This window comes from Melitaea cinxia, chromosome 30, assembly GCF_905220565.1.
Source record: "Melitaea cinxia chromosome 30, ilMelCinx1.1, whole genome shotgun sequence".
In the NCBI taxonomy this organism is placed as follows: Eukaryota; Metazoa; Arthropoda; class Insecta; order Lepidoptera; family Nymphalidae; genus Melitaea; species Melitaea cinxia.
The window spans coordinates 8,050,485-8,067,083 of record NC_059423.1 but is presented as its reverse complement, the minus strand read 5'-3'; the positions used below and the strand labels follow the sequence as shown (position 1 = coordinate 8,067,083).

General features: G+C 35.3%; 1 protein-coding gene across 1 annotated transcript; it reads right to left on the bottom strand.

The window, feature by feature from the left end:
• Positions 1 to 95: 95 nt before the first annotated feature.
• On the bottom strand, positions 96 to 15,601 carry LOC123668152. Its single transcript, XM_045601944.1, has 19 exons — positions 15,597 to 15,601; positions 14,912 to 15,006; positions 11,977 to 12,096; positions 11,753 to 11,876; positions 8,539 to 8,605; positions 8,275 to 8,308; positions 7,865 to 7,940; positions 7,623 to 7,678; positions 7,395 to 7,449; positions 6,618 to 6,670; positions 5,888 to 5,948; positions 4,630 to 4,685; positions 3,726 to 3,789; positions 2,903 to 2,938; positions 2,769 to 2,800; positions 1,339 to 1,559; positions 835 to 923; positions 500 to 570; positions 96 to 176 (listed from the first exon to the last, which is right to left on the bottom strand). The coding sequence occupies exons 1-19, from the start codon at positions 15,599 to 15,601 to the stop codon at positions 133 to 135; spliced, it is 1,359 nt and encodes a 452-aa protein (XP_045457900.1). The 3' UTR covers positions 96 to 132.
• Positions 15,602 to 16,599: the final 998 nt, after the last annotated feature.

Here is a 16,599-nt window from a genome sequence, read left to right as displayed (position 1 = left end):
TTGTAATGTACCTTTACCTAAGTTTGTTATATACCCGTTGTTATTCAGCAACCTTAACTCTGAAATGAACTAAGAAGTAAAAAAGAAAAACAAACAAATTCGTATCTTTATATATTAACATTTTTTAATTGTTTATTTGCAAGCTTGTGACGTCATCATACATACAAACTGCTTGTCTGAAAAATAGAAATACATATTATAGTAACTAAAATAGTACAAATCATTACATAGTATAAAACAAAGTCGCTTCCTGCTGTCTGTATGCTTAGATCATTAAAAGTTGCAACGGATTTTGATGCGGTATTCTTTGGTAAATAGAGTGATTCCAGAGGAAGGCTTATACGTTTAATACATGCATAATAGAGGAACACTAATAGTTTTTGCAAACCGTGCGAAGCCGGGGCGGGTCGCTTGTACTTATTAAAAAAATCTTTAGAATTAGAATTTAGATTACTTTTTTTTATGAATTAAATACTTATAAAAATAATTTAAAACTTACTGAAATTCAGTATATTCCGTAGGAAATCGCAAAAAATAAAATTCTTTAGTTTCGTTCTTAGTACCGCCAACCTGAGAGAGTATTTTTTTATCTTATTAGGGAAACAAATGGTTAATATTGTATTAATCAATTGATTTTATGACATTTGGAATACAGCAGTTGTGTTCCCGTGTGAGTAAGGTGGAGAGCTGCTGGACAGCCTCGGTGGTAGGGTCGGCAACGCGCGATGCGTCTGGTGTTGCAGGCGTCTATAAGCTACGGTAACCGCTTACCATCAGGTGAGCCGTACGCTTGTTTGCTTGAAATACTGGCGTTTATTATTTTTAAGCACTAACTCGCTACTGGTAGGTCCGGCTGACTTCATGACTTGACTTCTCATACACCTGTAGCTGTGCGAGGTCCTGAAATGCTTACATCTGGAAAACAACATACACGAGAATTATAAAAATGATTTTTTTATTTCATTTTATTGTGACGTTTGAAATTTATAAATTGTAATGTTATATATAGGTCATCAGCTCAATAAAAAAATTTTCAAGTTGTGAGAAGTTTGTTTATTATAATGAAACAACTTTTACGGGTTTTATCGCTGTTTATTATGTTTTTAGATGCCCGATGTTTCTGATACTTTACAACAACCGTTGTCACGTGAGTACTGTTGTTTACTCAAATTTAGTGCGTTCAATTAGCCTCTCCTTGCGAAGGTTGGCAATCATTAGGGCGATTTCAGCTTTTGAGACCGCTGCTCTAAACAGTGATCTTGTACTCTTCCCGAACCACTGGCGCAAGTTCTTTAGTCACGATATCCTTCTGCGGCCAGGCCTCCTTCTGCCTGCTACTTTCCCCTGAATGTTAAGTTGAAGGAGTTCATATTTTTTGGTGTTGCGCATCACGTGTCCAAAATATTCCAATTTCCTCCTCTTTATGGTTGTAAGTATCTCTGTGGCCTTCCCCATTCTTTGTAGCACGGTGGTGTTTCGTACGCGGTCCCTCCAAGAAATTCTTAACATACGTCTGTACACCCACATCTCGAACGCTTCCAGTTTTTTACACATGGCTTCTGTTAGCGACCAATATTTAGAACAGATTACATTAAACCTAAAAAGTTTAAGTAAATAACTATTTGCAAACGAAAAAGAACTGACTTCACCTACATCGACCAATAATACAACGAAGGTAGACGAAAAATTTGTCGAATGAATACGCATTATTTAAGATAATTCAAAAAGTACTGACCTAGATCAAAATGAACACACATGACAAAAGCCACCTTTCGATTTAAAAAAAAACCATCAAAATCGGTCCACCTAGTCAAAAGTTCTGAGTATACACAAAAATACATTCGAATTAAGAACCTCCTTCTTACTTTTCGAAGTCAGTCAAAAATGCCGATTTTATTTACAGACACTATTTCAATATCATGTTTAATTGATTAAAAATTAAATTATGTGGAATTAAAATACAAACGTTTTCGATTAAACATCGTCTAACGGAAATATTGTTACGATCAAAATAAAAATTTATTTTGAGGTGGATCTTGAAGGACTCTTGAATCGTGGTATGGATAATGTTTAATGAACATTATAAAGCCGATCGGGAACATAGATAGATGAAAAGAAACGCCAGAAATCTAAGCATTATAAGGTCACTGTTAGTTATCCTGCTGTTTATTTGTTTTTTATATATTTTTTTCAATGTTATCGCTGTCCGTGCTGAACTTTTTGCTGTCTACATATACACGGTGCTCACTGAAAGTCAGTGTTGGGGCAACGATCTCTCAACGATACTGAGGGCATCCGATTGGTGACATCACAAATTCATTTTTATATAATTTATATTTTTGTGTAAAGCTTGGTAGATTAGGATTAGGATTGAATTTTGTTGAATTTTGTCTTACGTAAGCAGTGTTCTGTTACCAATAAAATTTATTTTATTTTTTAATCATCACATCATTATCAGTTCAGCCTAATATAGTCCACTGCTGGACATAGGCCTGCACAAGTTCATATAGTCACCACGCTGGGCGGCGGGTTGGTGACCGCAGGGCTGACTTTGTCGCACCGAAGACGCTGCTGCCCGTCTTCGGCCTGTGTATTTCTACCCAGCAGTTTAAGTTCCATGGTGGTAGTGGAACTGTGTTGTCCCTTAGTCGCCTCTTACGACACCCACGGGAAGAGAGGGGGTGGCTATATTCTTTACTGCCGTAACCACACAGTTTATTTTTTATTTATTTTATTAGTCCTAATATGCAAAGGTCATTTTGTGAAATTTCCTTTTTCTCTTGCCTGATATTCATTTGAGCTACAAATATAAAATTAGAATGTTACATCCATTCCTTTTTATATTATATAATACATACCTACACACGTATATATGTATGTATGAAAATTTTTATGTAATTACCCAGTACTCTCTGGTATTTTCGCCAATATTTCCAACCTATAAATATACAAATTATAAATTAAAAACAGATTTACAAAAAATTATCAATCGTAAAAATGATCAATAAAAATACAATCGAATTGACACCCTCCTCCCTTGGGAGTCGATTAAAATTTTCAAAAAGTTGCAATGTTAGAACCAGTTACCTTCTACATACCTGGCAACCCATTAAAATAATAGGCAACCAAATGGCTGCACTTTCTATACGTTTCATAGGATGAAATCAGTTTTTTTTAAAATATTTCAAAGTAGTCTAGGATCTTTAGGCAACCAATTTTTAATATATTATGTAAAGCACTAGTGGGTTTCTAAATTAAATAGTCAAGGCGATTATCACAATCTCTATATTTTTGAACAGCGTAACATTGTTAACAACTCGAATAATAATGAATGCTTAAAATGATTATCTACCCTTTTTATACAATTTTACAGATGTCTCGAATTAGAGCTAATTATTAATCTATTTGTAATATTTTTTTAAATTAAATATTTTTATTTCCGTATTTACACAACAATATTAAATGAATGTATTTATAAATAACAATATTAAATATAGATTTAAGACATTATTACTTGTATATACTAATCTATATCATAACAATTAATATAATCTACGTCATAACCGTTGGGCGACTATTGAATACTTGATAACACTTATCTAATATACTAAATTTATTACGAAGTTTGTTTCATTCTATCATCAGCTCGGTGAAGATCAACTTAAGTTCGGATCTTAGACAGTAATATACTGTTTGTCACAAGAGATTGTCAAAGTGACACTCACCAGCCCAACTTGTACGGAGTTTTCTTACGATTTATCGTCGAATACAATCTTTTAAGGCCGCGACCTGAAACATCGTTTATTGAAACACTGGAATTTTATAATACTTTAATTATTATACTTAATTACATAACTATATAGAAGATTTTTTTTATATAACTAGGTCGGTAAACAAGCGTACGGCTCACCTGATGGTAAGCGATTACCGTAGCTTATAGACGCCTGCAACACCAGAAGCATCGCAAGCGCGTTGCCGACCCAATCCCTAGTCCCCCACGAGCTCTGGTCACCTTACTCACCAACAGGAACACAATACTTCTTGAAAACAGTATTATTTTGCTGTGATCTTCTGTAAGGTCGAGGTACTACCCCAGTCGGGCTGCTCCATATTTTGAGCAGGAAATTCCTATGTTGCGTTTTTGATTCAATTAAAAAATATCAAAATCGGTACACCCCGTAAAAATTTATGCGGAATTTCGAGAGTTTTCCTCGATTTCTCTGGGATCCCATCATCAAATCCTGGTTTCCTTATCATGATACAAAACTAGGTATATCTCCTTTCCAACAAAAAAAAAAGTATCAAAATCTTCAAAATCTAAAGTTTTTCTTAGTCGCTTTATCAACGAATGCAGCGTCGCTTATAATTATTAATGAAACAAATGTCCATATATTATTGGATAATCTAGCAACCATTACATAAATAAATAAAAACGTGTGTTCTTTACACCACACGACTTAAGTAGAACTTACGAAACGTAACTCTCTTTCTATCTTCACTAACTTATATCTCCCTCTCAACTTCCGTTCGCCTCGCGCGATCACACATTTCGTAACGACCTCGTCACGCATTCACCAGCTTACTCCCCGAGTCGAGCGAGCGTAAAGAAGAATTAGGTTCCATACTCACGTTGATGTTCAGTGACGTCTTGGTAGAAGAGATTCTTAAATCTTCCGACAATACACCTGTGAACAAATTTTACAACAGTAAGTGGCGTTGAACATACTGATAAAGTATCCGATAGCCTGTCAGTCTGTACTGTGTGGCTACGGTACTAAAGAATACAGCCACCCCCTCTCTTCCCGTGGGTGTCGTAAAAGACGACTGAGGGATAACACAGTTCCACTACAATCTTGGAACTTAAAAAGCCGACCGGTTGCGGGATAACCATCCAACTGCTGGCTTTGAAATACACAGGCCGAGCAGCGTCTTCGGTGCGACGAAGCCAGCCCTGCGGTCACCAACCCGCCTGCCCAGCGTGGTGACTATGGGCAACACACATGAGTTCACGTTATTTTTGACGTAAACTTGTGGAGGCCTATGTCCAGCAGTGGACTGTATAGGCTATAATGATGAGTCTGTCAGTCACTTGTTTACGATATACAACTTCTCGTTTCACAGGCGAATAGGTAAAAGATTAACTTTAACTCCTTGCAGCTCCAACACGTGATAGGAGTTCACTCCTTTTAGACTAAGAATGATTACAGTGATATTGTAAAACATATTTATTTCGTTGCGTCTCAGGGTAAGTCAGCGTTACTGTTTCACACGATTTAAATTTCAATATTTATAACAATTATTTGTACACTACCTAACCGCTTTTGCCCTGTCCCATACCCAAAGGTTGTTTGGAAGAAATCGCTCTTTTAGCGATAAGACCGCCTTTGTACATCTTCCTCTAATTATACTACTTTTGTTTGTATATTTTAATGGTGTGCAATAAAGAATATTATTATTATTATATTTTTTTTTATATTACAAAGACGATTTTGTATAATTTCTTATCGAGTAAATTCCGATAAAAAAATATACGAGTCTGATAACTGTTTGTAACTTTAATAGGGCATGTTATAAATTATCATTAAACTGAGGTGGGGCACAGCACCCCCTGCTGGAAAATCCCTGCTCGCAGTCTGGAGCAGCCCGACTGGGGTAGTACAGAAGGTCACAGCTAAATAATACTGTTTTCTAGCAGTGTTGTGTTTCTGTTGATGAGTAAGGTAAAAGGCTCCTGAAGGATTGGGGCTGGAGTTGGCGACGCACTTGCGATGTTTGCGATGTGGTTGGTGTTGCAGACGTCTATAAGCTACGGTAATCGCTTACCATCAGGTGGGCCGTACGCTTGTTTGCCGACCTAGTTGTATAATAAAAAATGACATATTCTTACCCTTTTCCATTTTCGCTGCTCAGATCGACGAGAGAGCTGCGTGTCAAAATGTTCTTCTTAACTAAAACATGATATCATACGCCCATATACATAATATACATATAAAAAATCAACAAAAATACAATTATAATTAGGGCATCTTGTAGCAGATTGTTCGTTCCGAAATAAAATATTACAGTAACACTCGTAGTTCTGTGTGGTTACGGCAGTAAGAATACAGCCACTGCCTCTCTTCCCGTGGGTGTCGTAAGAGGCGACTAAGGGATAACTCAGTTCCACTACCACTTTCAAACTTAAAAAGCCGACCGATGGCGGGATAACCATCTAACTGCTGGCTTTGAAATACACAGGCCGAAGACGGACAGCAGCGTCGGTGCGACAAAACCAACCCTGCGGTCACCAACCCGCCTGCCCAGCGTGGTGACTGTGGGCAACACACGAGATCACGCCATTTTTGACGCGAACTTGTGGAGGCCTATGTCAAGTAGTGGACTGTATTAGGCTGAACTGATGATGATGATGATGATGACAGTTTATAAATGAGCGAGAAACGACATGTAAAGGAAAGTATATGAAGTAAACCGAATCCAATGAAAGTTGTGTATGCAGAAACAGTAATTTTACAAGTAACAATTTCTAGAGTGATATTGACATTAATATGATATAATGATGAGATAGGTTTTATATTAATTATAATTATTAAGTGAAATTGAGTTCAGTTAATACTAACAGCTTTGATACGGTAACTTCATTATACTTCTAAACCGTCTGTCCATCCAGTGCCTTTGAAAAAAATTATAGTATTTAAATGTTTTACTGTTCGCCAATAGATGGCGCTGCTACTAAGTAGTGCAAAATATACATAAGGTCTGCAGGGGAATAAACAATTGTATCAAATCGCAAGTTCTGCCCCCCTGTACCCATGCAGCGCTCCATAAAAGTCTCCAATGGGGCTACAAACTAATAACTTTATACTCGTCTTAATCACAAATCGATTATGACTTATAATACATTTAACTTCTTCTATAACTGGCCGGAGCGTAATACATTGTCTCACTATAATATTGTCTTTTTCTTTCTTTGATATTATTATTATTTGGTATTATTTCTGTTTTAGGTGTACAATAAAGTGTATTATTATTATTGTCTCATTTAACTAATTAACAATTAATTAATTATTTTATTTTTATTTCATTTTCACTCATTCCGAATAAAGAACCCTATTGTATCTCAACTTAATTTAATAAAAAAAAAATATACATAAAAGATTTTTTAACCAAACGATAAAAAAATCTGTATAATCTGTATTCAATATAATTTTATGTATGACGGCAATTGATTTATAACTTGTAATAAAAGGTGTAATAATAGTATAATTTGCCAAATTTACCACTAGATGTCGTGACCTCTTAACGAAGACCAAGATTTTAAGTAGCTGTTTGAGGTGTTTTAAAATGCGAAATATTGTCTGAGATTTTTTAAATACGTTTATTAATTTTAAACTTACATTTTAACCATTTCTTTTGAATAATCCGAATCTGTACAATGGTCTCCGGAAGTTTCTGAAATTAACAATTTACGTGATGTTTCCTACTGAACATGCACAAATTTGTACATCTGTATTTTTGGATTGGAGATGTAAAAAGTAATTAAAATATACTTGAAAGGATTTTAGAAGAATTTGAATATTTTTATTGTTTTCTTAAAAGGTAAAAATAATAAATTTAATATTTACCTGATTGTTGAGTTATATACGACATGCGCTTCGACGAGGCTTTCTGTAACGCGGATCTGAGAGATAAAAAATAATAATTAGTTTATTAATAATAACAAAGAGAACTTTACAAATAATACTTTGACTAGCCTGTTGGCCCAGTTTGTAGTGGCCTGCTTTCTGTTCCGTGGATTGCAGGTTCTATTCCCCACCCGAATACCAAATAAAAAATGTCGTGTTGTTGACAGGTAAAAAGAACTAACTCAGATTGTATGATTACTGGAACTTCTGATCGTCTCCTCAGAGCGACGTGAGCTATTTCCGTTGACGCTCCCAGCTCTGTAAACAGGAAAAACTCTGTTGCATAACGTCGACAGAATTATTATCAAATATAGAATTTATCTATAATATAAAAATGAGTCGCTGAATGTGTTGCTAAGCGCAAAACTCGAGAACGGTTGGACCGATTTCGCTAATTCTTTTTTTAAAATATTCCTTGAAGTACGAGGATGGTTCTTACGGAGAGAAAAATTCAAAAAAAAAATTAATAAAATTAAAGAATCGACTGTTAGGCGATACGAAGTTCGCCGGGTCAGCTAGTTTATTAAAAAAAAATCTAATGTCTTCTTTTTAAATTAAATAATAATATTAAATTTAACGGTTAAATTATTACCTGCCATCCTTAGATCACTGTAGATATTTTTTTTCTGAAATAATTTAAAAAATGTTAAAATAACGAATGCCTTGCTTTAGAATATTTTCAATATTAAAATAAACACAAATTAAGAGACAGAATAATTAGGATTATTTTTAAGTCGACAACTTTCAGTTAAGTTTATTAAAGTAACAGGCATCTATAGTCAGTAACCGTTTACCATCAACTGAATGCTAAGCTTGTTCTCCACCTCAGTAAAATAAAAAATACAGATAAACTCACATTTTCATTTCTTCTATGATTTTTGCTTTTTTTTCTTAGCTTAGTGGGCGACGCGAACATTTTGGCGCTATGAAAAGGATTTTAATTAACTTATTGATAAAATTTTATTACACTACTTTGAGAAGATACAATTGAACCATCACGATAGTTAAGAAATAAGTTTTACTACTCCACGCTAGATGGCACTCTAAATGAATTTATATTACTCAAAGTAATTTATCACATATAAGTACTTTTTGGTAAGTTATTCATATTTATGTATTTTGTATTCATACTCTGTGGCCTTAAGTTTAAAATACGTAGAACAAATCTGACGTTAATATAAAAATATTTTTCATTCAAATGAATTATAAGTTAAATGATTATTATAATCTGTGCAGAACTTACTTGTTTTCTGTTGCCGAATAAATATTTTTTAAAAGCTCCTGTGTTACGTCTGTGACCGTTGCTGTATCTGATAATGTATAAAAAATCCTATTATTAATAATAATAATGTATTTAAATAAAAAATAATCGCTGAAATGTATGTACGCGCATAACTCCGGAACGTTTCAGCCTGTAACATCCCACAGCTGGGCATAGGCCTCTTTCCCCATGTAGGAGAAGGATCAGAGCTTAATCCACCACGCTGCTCCAATACGGGTTGGCGGATAAATTCCCTACTATGAGTAACGATCGCTATCAGGTGTACATGATTAACAACGTTAGCTTAACGTGCTATCCGAGGTTCGGTGGGAGATCCACAAGGATTAACAACCAGACAGGAAATAAATATTTGTATAAACACAAATATCCACTCCGAGCAGGAATCGAACCTACGAACGTCGGTGTTTAGGCGCCGCCGACACGGCACACGCACCATTAAATACAACAGAGCGGTCGTCTGCATTGAATTGAAAAAAAAATTTTTTTGACAGTTAAAAAAAATCAACAAATTCACAACAAAAATGAATCGATACGGATTTCGCGAAGTCAGCTAGTGGGTAACTATTTTATGAATATATATGTAACTGAGGTGGGGGGGGGGGGAGAAAATTTCCTGCCCATAATATGAAGCAGCCCGACTGGGGTAGTATCTCGAACTAACAGAAAAGATCACAGCTAAATAATACGGTTTTCAAGTAGTTTTGTGTTGGCGAGTAAAGTGACCAGAGCTCCTGGGGGAATTGGGGATTGGGTCGGCAACGCGCTTGCAATGCTTCTGGTGTTGCAGGTGTCTATAAGCTACGGTAATCTCTTACCATCGGGTGAGACGTACGCTTGTTTGCCGACCTAGTTACATATACAAGAAAAAAAAATGTAGTTCTTTTATTTTTATGACTTACCAATGCTATTCTTTTTTAAGTTATCGCCTTTCACCTGAGAAAAATATGAATAATATGTTACGAATTCATTTTTTTTTGTAACGTTTATAAGGACGATTCAGAATGTAGTTTCTGCTGAGAATAATCGACAAAAAAACTGTGCAGTTACCCTTTAAAAAAACTGCATCCGTCTTATTGCAAAAAGCGGTTTCACTAAGAAACATGATTAAAACTTCTATAAACTACGGTCTAAATAAAAAAGGTATTACAAAAGGTTTTTTTTGCGATAAACCAGCATTCTAATAAAAAATAAGGTTGTGGAATGTAAAAAGTGGGGTTTTGCAGAGACCGCTGAAAATTGCTAATTTTCAACTCGCATTTGAGACCAAACGGTTGGTCTGAGAAAAAACTAAATAGTGATATTTGTAGAGAATCTTAAATAGTTAAAATTCTTTAAACAAACTATTTACTAAAATTTAATAGTTTTCGAGTTTTAGGCAAAAAAGTATATTATATGTTATCAGGGGGGCAGGGAGAATTAAGGGGGATTAATAACATATATAGCAAAACAACGTTTGCGGGGTCAGCTAGTTTGTAATAAGACAGTAAATCTTTATAAATTTAGTCATAAATCGCCACTGTACACTCGCAGATTTATCATTTATATAATCTTGAACTGTGTTTTGCCCATAGTCACCACGCTGGGCAGGCGGGTTGGTGACCGCAGGCTGGCTTTGTCGCGCCGAAGGCAACACATGAGTTCACGTCGTTTTTGGCGTGAACTTGTGGAGGCCTATGTCCAGTAGTGGACTGCGAAAGGGAAAAAATATAAAAAATTAACTGAATAATAATATAAGGTAGTAAATACAATTATACTTACCGCTTGAGGGTTATCCAGTACTTTCGTGGTGTCGCTTATATGGTTGCTAAAAAATTACCAACAAGAATTAAATGATTATTTCGATTCATTAAAACTACATTTTTTATTGTGAGATAAGGATGAAAACACCGGCACACAAAAAAAATGAAGTGGAATGTGCATTTGACCGGACCTACTTACGGGTACGTATTTTGGTCCGCTGAATCCGAATTTGAGGTCAGTTTGACCTGTACACCCTCAGAATTTCGAGAAAACTTAAAAAAACCGTAAAAATGATGAAAATCGACAGTTTTAATGATGTAAAATTTTTTTTAGAACTAAACTAAGAGTGATTTTTGTGTATTTCGATCCGCTGAATATGTGTCGAAACTTTATTGAGACCATGGGCCGCTTTAAATGCAAAAAAATCGCACAAAACCCTCGAAATAGAATAGTGGAAGTGATATAGCGTAACCGCGATCCCGCTATAAGCACGCCGGTGGAACACCCCAGAGGTTTCAGTCTGTGTGAGTTGGACATACCCTGCGGCTCCCCCGGGCTACGAGCACCCATAAGGGATTTGCTCTGGGTCAACAAAAAAAAGTAGTAGTTCGGCAACGCGCTTGCGATGCTTCTGGTGTTGTAGACGTCTATAGGCTACGGTAATCGCTCACCATCAGACGAACGGTAGACTTGCTTATCACCAGTGTCGAAAAAAATGAACTACGTTTTGTAAGTGGAGAGTAAAAGCCAGAAGTCAATATTTCTTCAATAATTTTTCTCTCAAATTCCCCCCTACTTTCCTTTGATTTTTTAGGATACATCTGCTCCTATTTCTGTTTCAAGTAGACACTAGAAAATAAACACTGATACCAGTTATTTCTAATTTAATTGTTTCGAGATTTAACAGACAAAACACGTTTGTTAAATCTTTAGTGAGAGACTTGATAGAGACGGGAAACGTAGAGAAAATTTTCATACTACTTGAAGCAGCTGAGAAGAATATATATAGACTCGTTAGTTAGTAGTATTAAATATGATTATTTCTTACCTCAATTTCGAATTTTCGGTATGGCTATCACTAGTAAGTGCGGAATTCAACCGAGCAAGTTCAATTACCCTGTCCGATAAACGTCTTGGCCGCCTTTTGCGTAGTCTGTTACTGTGCCTTTTCCCTGTTTAAATATAAACATTTACAAACAACCGATAACCACTAAAATAAATGTTAATTTCGTCCACAGATTCCATTGGTTCAAAAGAATATTAAAACTTTACCCTTTGTCTTCACTCGCCGCGCTGCGGAACAGCCTTTGAAAATACGCCGAGAACATCCGGAGCAAAATAATACACCTTTGAATACTTCTGCGTTGTGTAAGTTTGTTTCACTGCAGACGTCTGGATTTAACAAAATAAATAAATCATTATAATATACTATTTATTGATACTAAAACATTTATTTTCTTATGTACGATTTTATTTTTGTGTTACCCACACATTAGGAATTCGAAACATTTTTTGATTGAACACAATTTTTGATGTGATGATTTTATATTCGGTTTAAGCGAACCGTGGCGCCGTCTATAGTGAGTTCTTTACAGAGACCCGTAACTATTCAAAGTTTCATATTACAATGAAAATCTTTGACAGGAGATGACACCATGCTATTATTAATATGTACGATTTCACACACAGGTTCGATCCCCGCTGGAACGGTCAATATTTTATATGATATTCAAAAAATATTTATTTTCTTTACTTAATTTTCTCTTTTTAAATCGATCAAATTCAAAAATTACGTTATTTAAAAGTACTTTCGAATCGTCATTTTACAAAATATAAATAATTGTTTTGATAAATTAATTATAGGTTATAAACCAAGTAACCACCGATCCCGAATGATTCTGCTGAGAAGAATCAGCAAAAGAAAATATTGTGATCGAGGGATTTGAAAGAAGGGAAAGGGGGTGTTAACGTTGGTAATTTTTCTTTCACAGTTGTTTTACATTAAAAAAACGAGCGTGCTTTAGACTGCACGACTGAAGTAACACTTCTTTAGCAGTAGGCCTGCACAATAGGCTTACACTGTGTCTTAAATATAGGGAACGTATATGGTTATGAGAGAAAGAGAGAAAGAAAATGTGTGCTCGCACCTCTCTCTTGCTCCGTTCGCCTCGCCTGATCACACTTTTCGTAACGCTCTCGTCAAACATTCACCAGCTTACTCTCCAAGTCAAGCGTAAGTAAAGAAGTTTTACTTCAAAAAAAAAAAACTAGTCTGTAAAGTTGCTTTACGGACGATAATTTAACGTGACAATTTCATAACAAAACATTCCTATCAACCTCGGACACATAAGCCATTCGAGTGGAAGAGAGATAGATGCGGCGCACGCGTACAATGAGCGTAACGGTATAATGAGCGTAACGCTTCAAGGAGTCATCCTTTTTCGTGCATACCGCCGGCGTTTAACGATTTATTTGACGTTGTCACGTCAAAACAATATTACGTAGGCATCGTTTTACTCCTGTAATTCCCGCCCCTGTAACGCACATAAATGTTTAACCTGACACCCTTTTAGCCACTGGACATATCTTTTTTTAAGAATAAAGGCGGAGTTTCTCGCCAATTCTTCTCTGCAGAATCTACATTCCGAATCGGTGGTAACATCACTTTTAACTATAATTTCTGAAATGACGATTCAAAGGTGATTTTAAAACCTACTCGAATGAAGTAGTTGTTATTTTGATAATGATTTCGATGACTATTCTAGATTTAGTGACGCTATATTTCATACAACATGTTTCTAATTTTGTATTAAAACACAGTTTATATATTATTTTTCAAAAGAGTAACTGCGGAGTTTCCCGCCAATTCTTCTCTGCAGAATCTACATTCCGAATCGGTGGTAGCTTTACTTCTACAAATATAATAATTTATTTTAAAAGTTTTAATTTGTAAAATGACGATTCGAAAATGCTCTTGGAGCCTATTTGAATAAAGCTGTTTTTGATTTTGATTTTGATTTTACGTACGAAGTCCCGGCTTATAACTAGTTTTTTAAAAATAGGATATAACAAAAAAAATGCTTCATTTAATATTGTTATAGAGTAATTAACGTTTGATAGATCGATTTTAATTATAATTCTGGCACGCAATTATCTTTATAATTAGAAATACGATGATTAAAATGTTTTTAACACGAATCTTTTAAGTAATTAATTTCATTAACAATATGAATGCAAATTTATTTGGTTTAGTTTTAACGGTAACGTTCGCATATAGGGTGGGGGGGGGGGATGGTATATGCTTAGCATTATGAGTAATTGTGATAAGAAGAAGATTTTATTATATATGTTAAAAATGAAAAACCTAATTATTAATATGAACGTTGTTTTGAATGTGACATAGCGTGATATGAAAGGGGGAGAAGTCGTAAAACGATAAAATTTAGCCCGACCTATTTTACGGACGGGTCCTAAGATATTACGAGTATATAAATAATATCCGCGGATCCAGCAGAAGTAGTCCTGCCCAGAAAAGCAGCTACCAAATTTGATTGCTGGCATACCAACAGCAGAGCCATCTACCGATTCTAATTGAGTTTACAAACCATCCACGAACCCATCAAAATACACACGCGAAGTTTCAAGTAATTTAGTTCAACTGTTTAAGAGAAGTTAAGTGACACAGAATTATATGATATACTAGCTGACGTGGCGAACTTCGTATCATCTTATAGAAAACTTCCCCTGAAAGGCTAAGATAAAATTATTTATTGTACTAATGTTTCTCCATAGAACCCAAAAGATGGCGTTTAACAATAAATATTTAAATGAATAAACTTGATAATAAAAATGTAGATAATCATGGATAGAAGATGAGCATCTACTTAGAATTGGTAGACTTTGGACAAAAATATTCTTTTTATACAACTAGGCAGCAAACGAACTTCTGGTTCACCTGATGCTAAGCGGTTACCGTAGCCTTTAGTCGCTTGCAACACTGAAAGCATCGTAAGCGAATTGTCGACTACCCTCGATCCTTTTCAGGATCTTTTGTCACCTTAATCACCAAAGGAACATAACACTGCTTCAGAGCAGTTTTATTTAGCTGTGACTTCCTGCAAAGTTGAGGTTCTCCACCAGTCAGGGTACTCCAGATTTGAGCAGAGTATATCTTGCTGTCTGCTGTGCCCTACTCAAGAATACTTACAACATTTTTTGCAACGGTCGTGATAGCTATATCCATCGTGTATTGCACCTTCCCCCACTCGGATTGTTGAATCGCAGTGTTCGCATACCGCACAACTGTTACAAATATAGAAGAAGCATGTAGCCAATTTTTGTTTACATTATTATCACTCATCTGTCGTAGCACTAGCTTATGGCTGTTGCGAGTTCTCCCTGCACACGGCATACATTTCTATAGGCCATACAGATGTTTGCCATGATCTGGGCGTTTATATTATTTTTATGCTAGTCCTCTGCCCAAAGTTTTACAGGACGAGATCGCTATGAAAGCTATAAGACCACCTGTTACATCTAATGAATATTCATTATTTTAAATTTTATTTCTTCTATTTCGTATGACGTTTATATGGAGCAGCCCGACTGGGGCAGTACCTCGACCTTACAGAAGATTACAGCTAAATAATACTGTTTTCAAGCAGTATTGTGTTCCTATTGGTGAGTTAGGCGACCAGAGCTCCTGGGGGGATTGGAGATTGGGTCGGCAACGCGCTTGCGATGCTTCTGATGTTGCAGGTGTCTTTAAGCTACGGTAATCGCTTACCATCAGGTGAGCCGTACGCTTGTTTGCCGACCTAGTGAAGTAGTTTTCTTTATTTATTTATTTTTCGGAAATATTTGATAACAGTAATATTAAGGATTATACTTACGCCATTTTGTTAATTTTTTTTTTTGGTTTTTCGTTATTCCTACATTTTTAATCTGACTATAATTTCATGATGAATTTTGATTTTAGTGGAGAAATGAACTGTCAATGATTTTTTTTTCAGGCGTGTATAATGCCAGGTTTACACAATTCACACATCAGTAATTTCTTATTTGGTAATAATGCAAAGGATACACAAAGGGACTAGATGACTACTTTTGATTCTACGGAACTTAGCGCGATTGATATTTTGGAACTCTCGATGTTTCGACGACGCTATAGACGCCGTCGTGGATGAGTCAAATCCATATACTGATTACTAACTAGCCTTAATGATAAATATATAAAAAAACCAGCGTCCTTTAAACCACACGACTGAAGTACAATTTCTTTAGCTCCATCTAACTTATATCTCCTTCTCAACTTTCGATCGCTTCACCCGATCACAATTTTCGTAACGCTCTCGTCACGCCTTCACCACTTTACCCTCCTTCCTTTCTGACTTACAGTTGATGTATGGTCTTGAGACCAGGCAAGGTCTGACAAAATTCTAACTTTCTTGACCAAAATCATAGACAGATTATAAATACTGTTATTTATATTTTTCTAAAATTGTCTATATTCACACATCGTTTGTGTAATTTCTGTAAATGTAGTGACGTCATTGTACAGTAATCCTGTACGGTAAATCTATCTCACTTGCACACGTTTGTTCTAATGTGCGTAAGAAAGTGAGGTCGAATGAACAACTATCTATTAGTAAGATCGACACCAAACGTTGGATTATCATTTTTAATATTAATATAATTATAATAAAAATATCCTAACACCTTTAAATCAATATGAATGACATTTATTCACTAAAAATTCAAAATAAATAAAAAACATAAATCAATATAAAATAAAATTTTATTAATAATAAAATACATAATAGGAATCGATGAGAAATATAATTTTAACATCCTTACGTATTTATCACAATCGCATTATCAAAAAAAGTATAACAA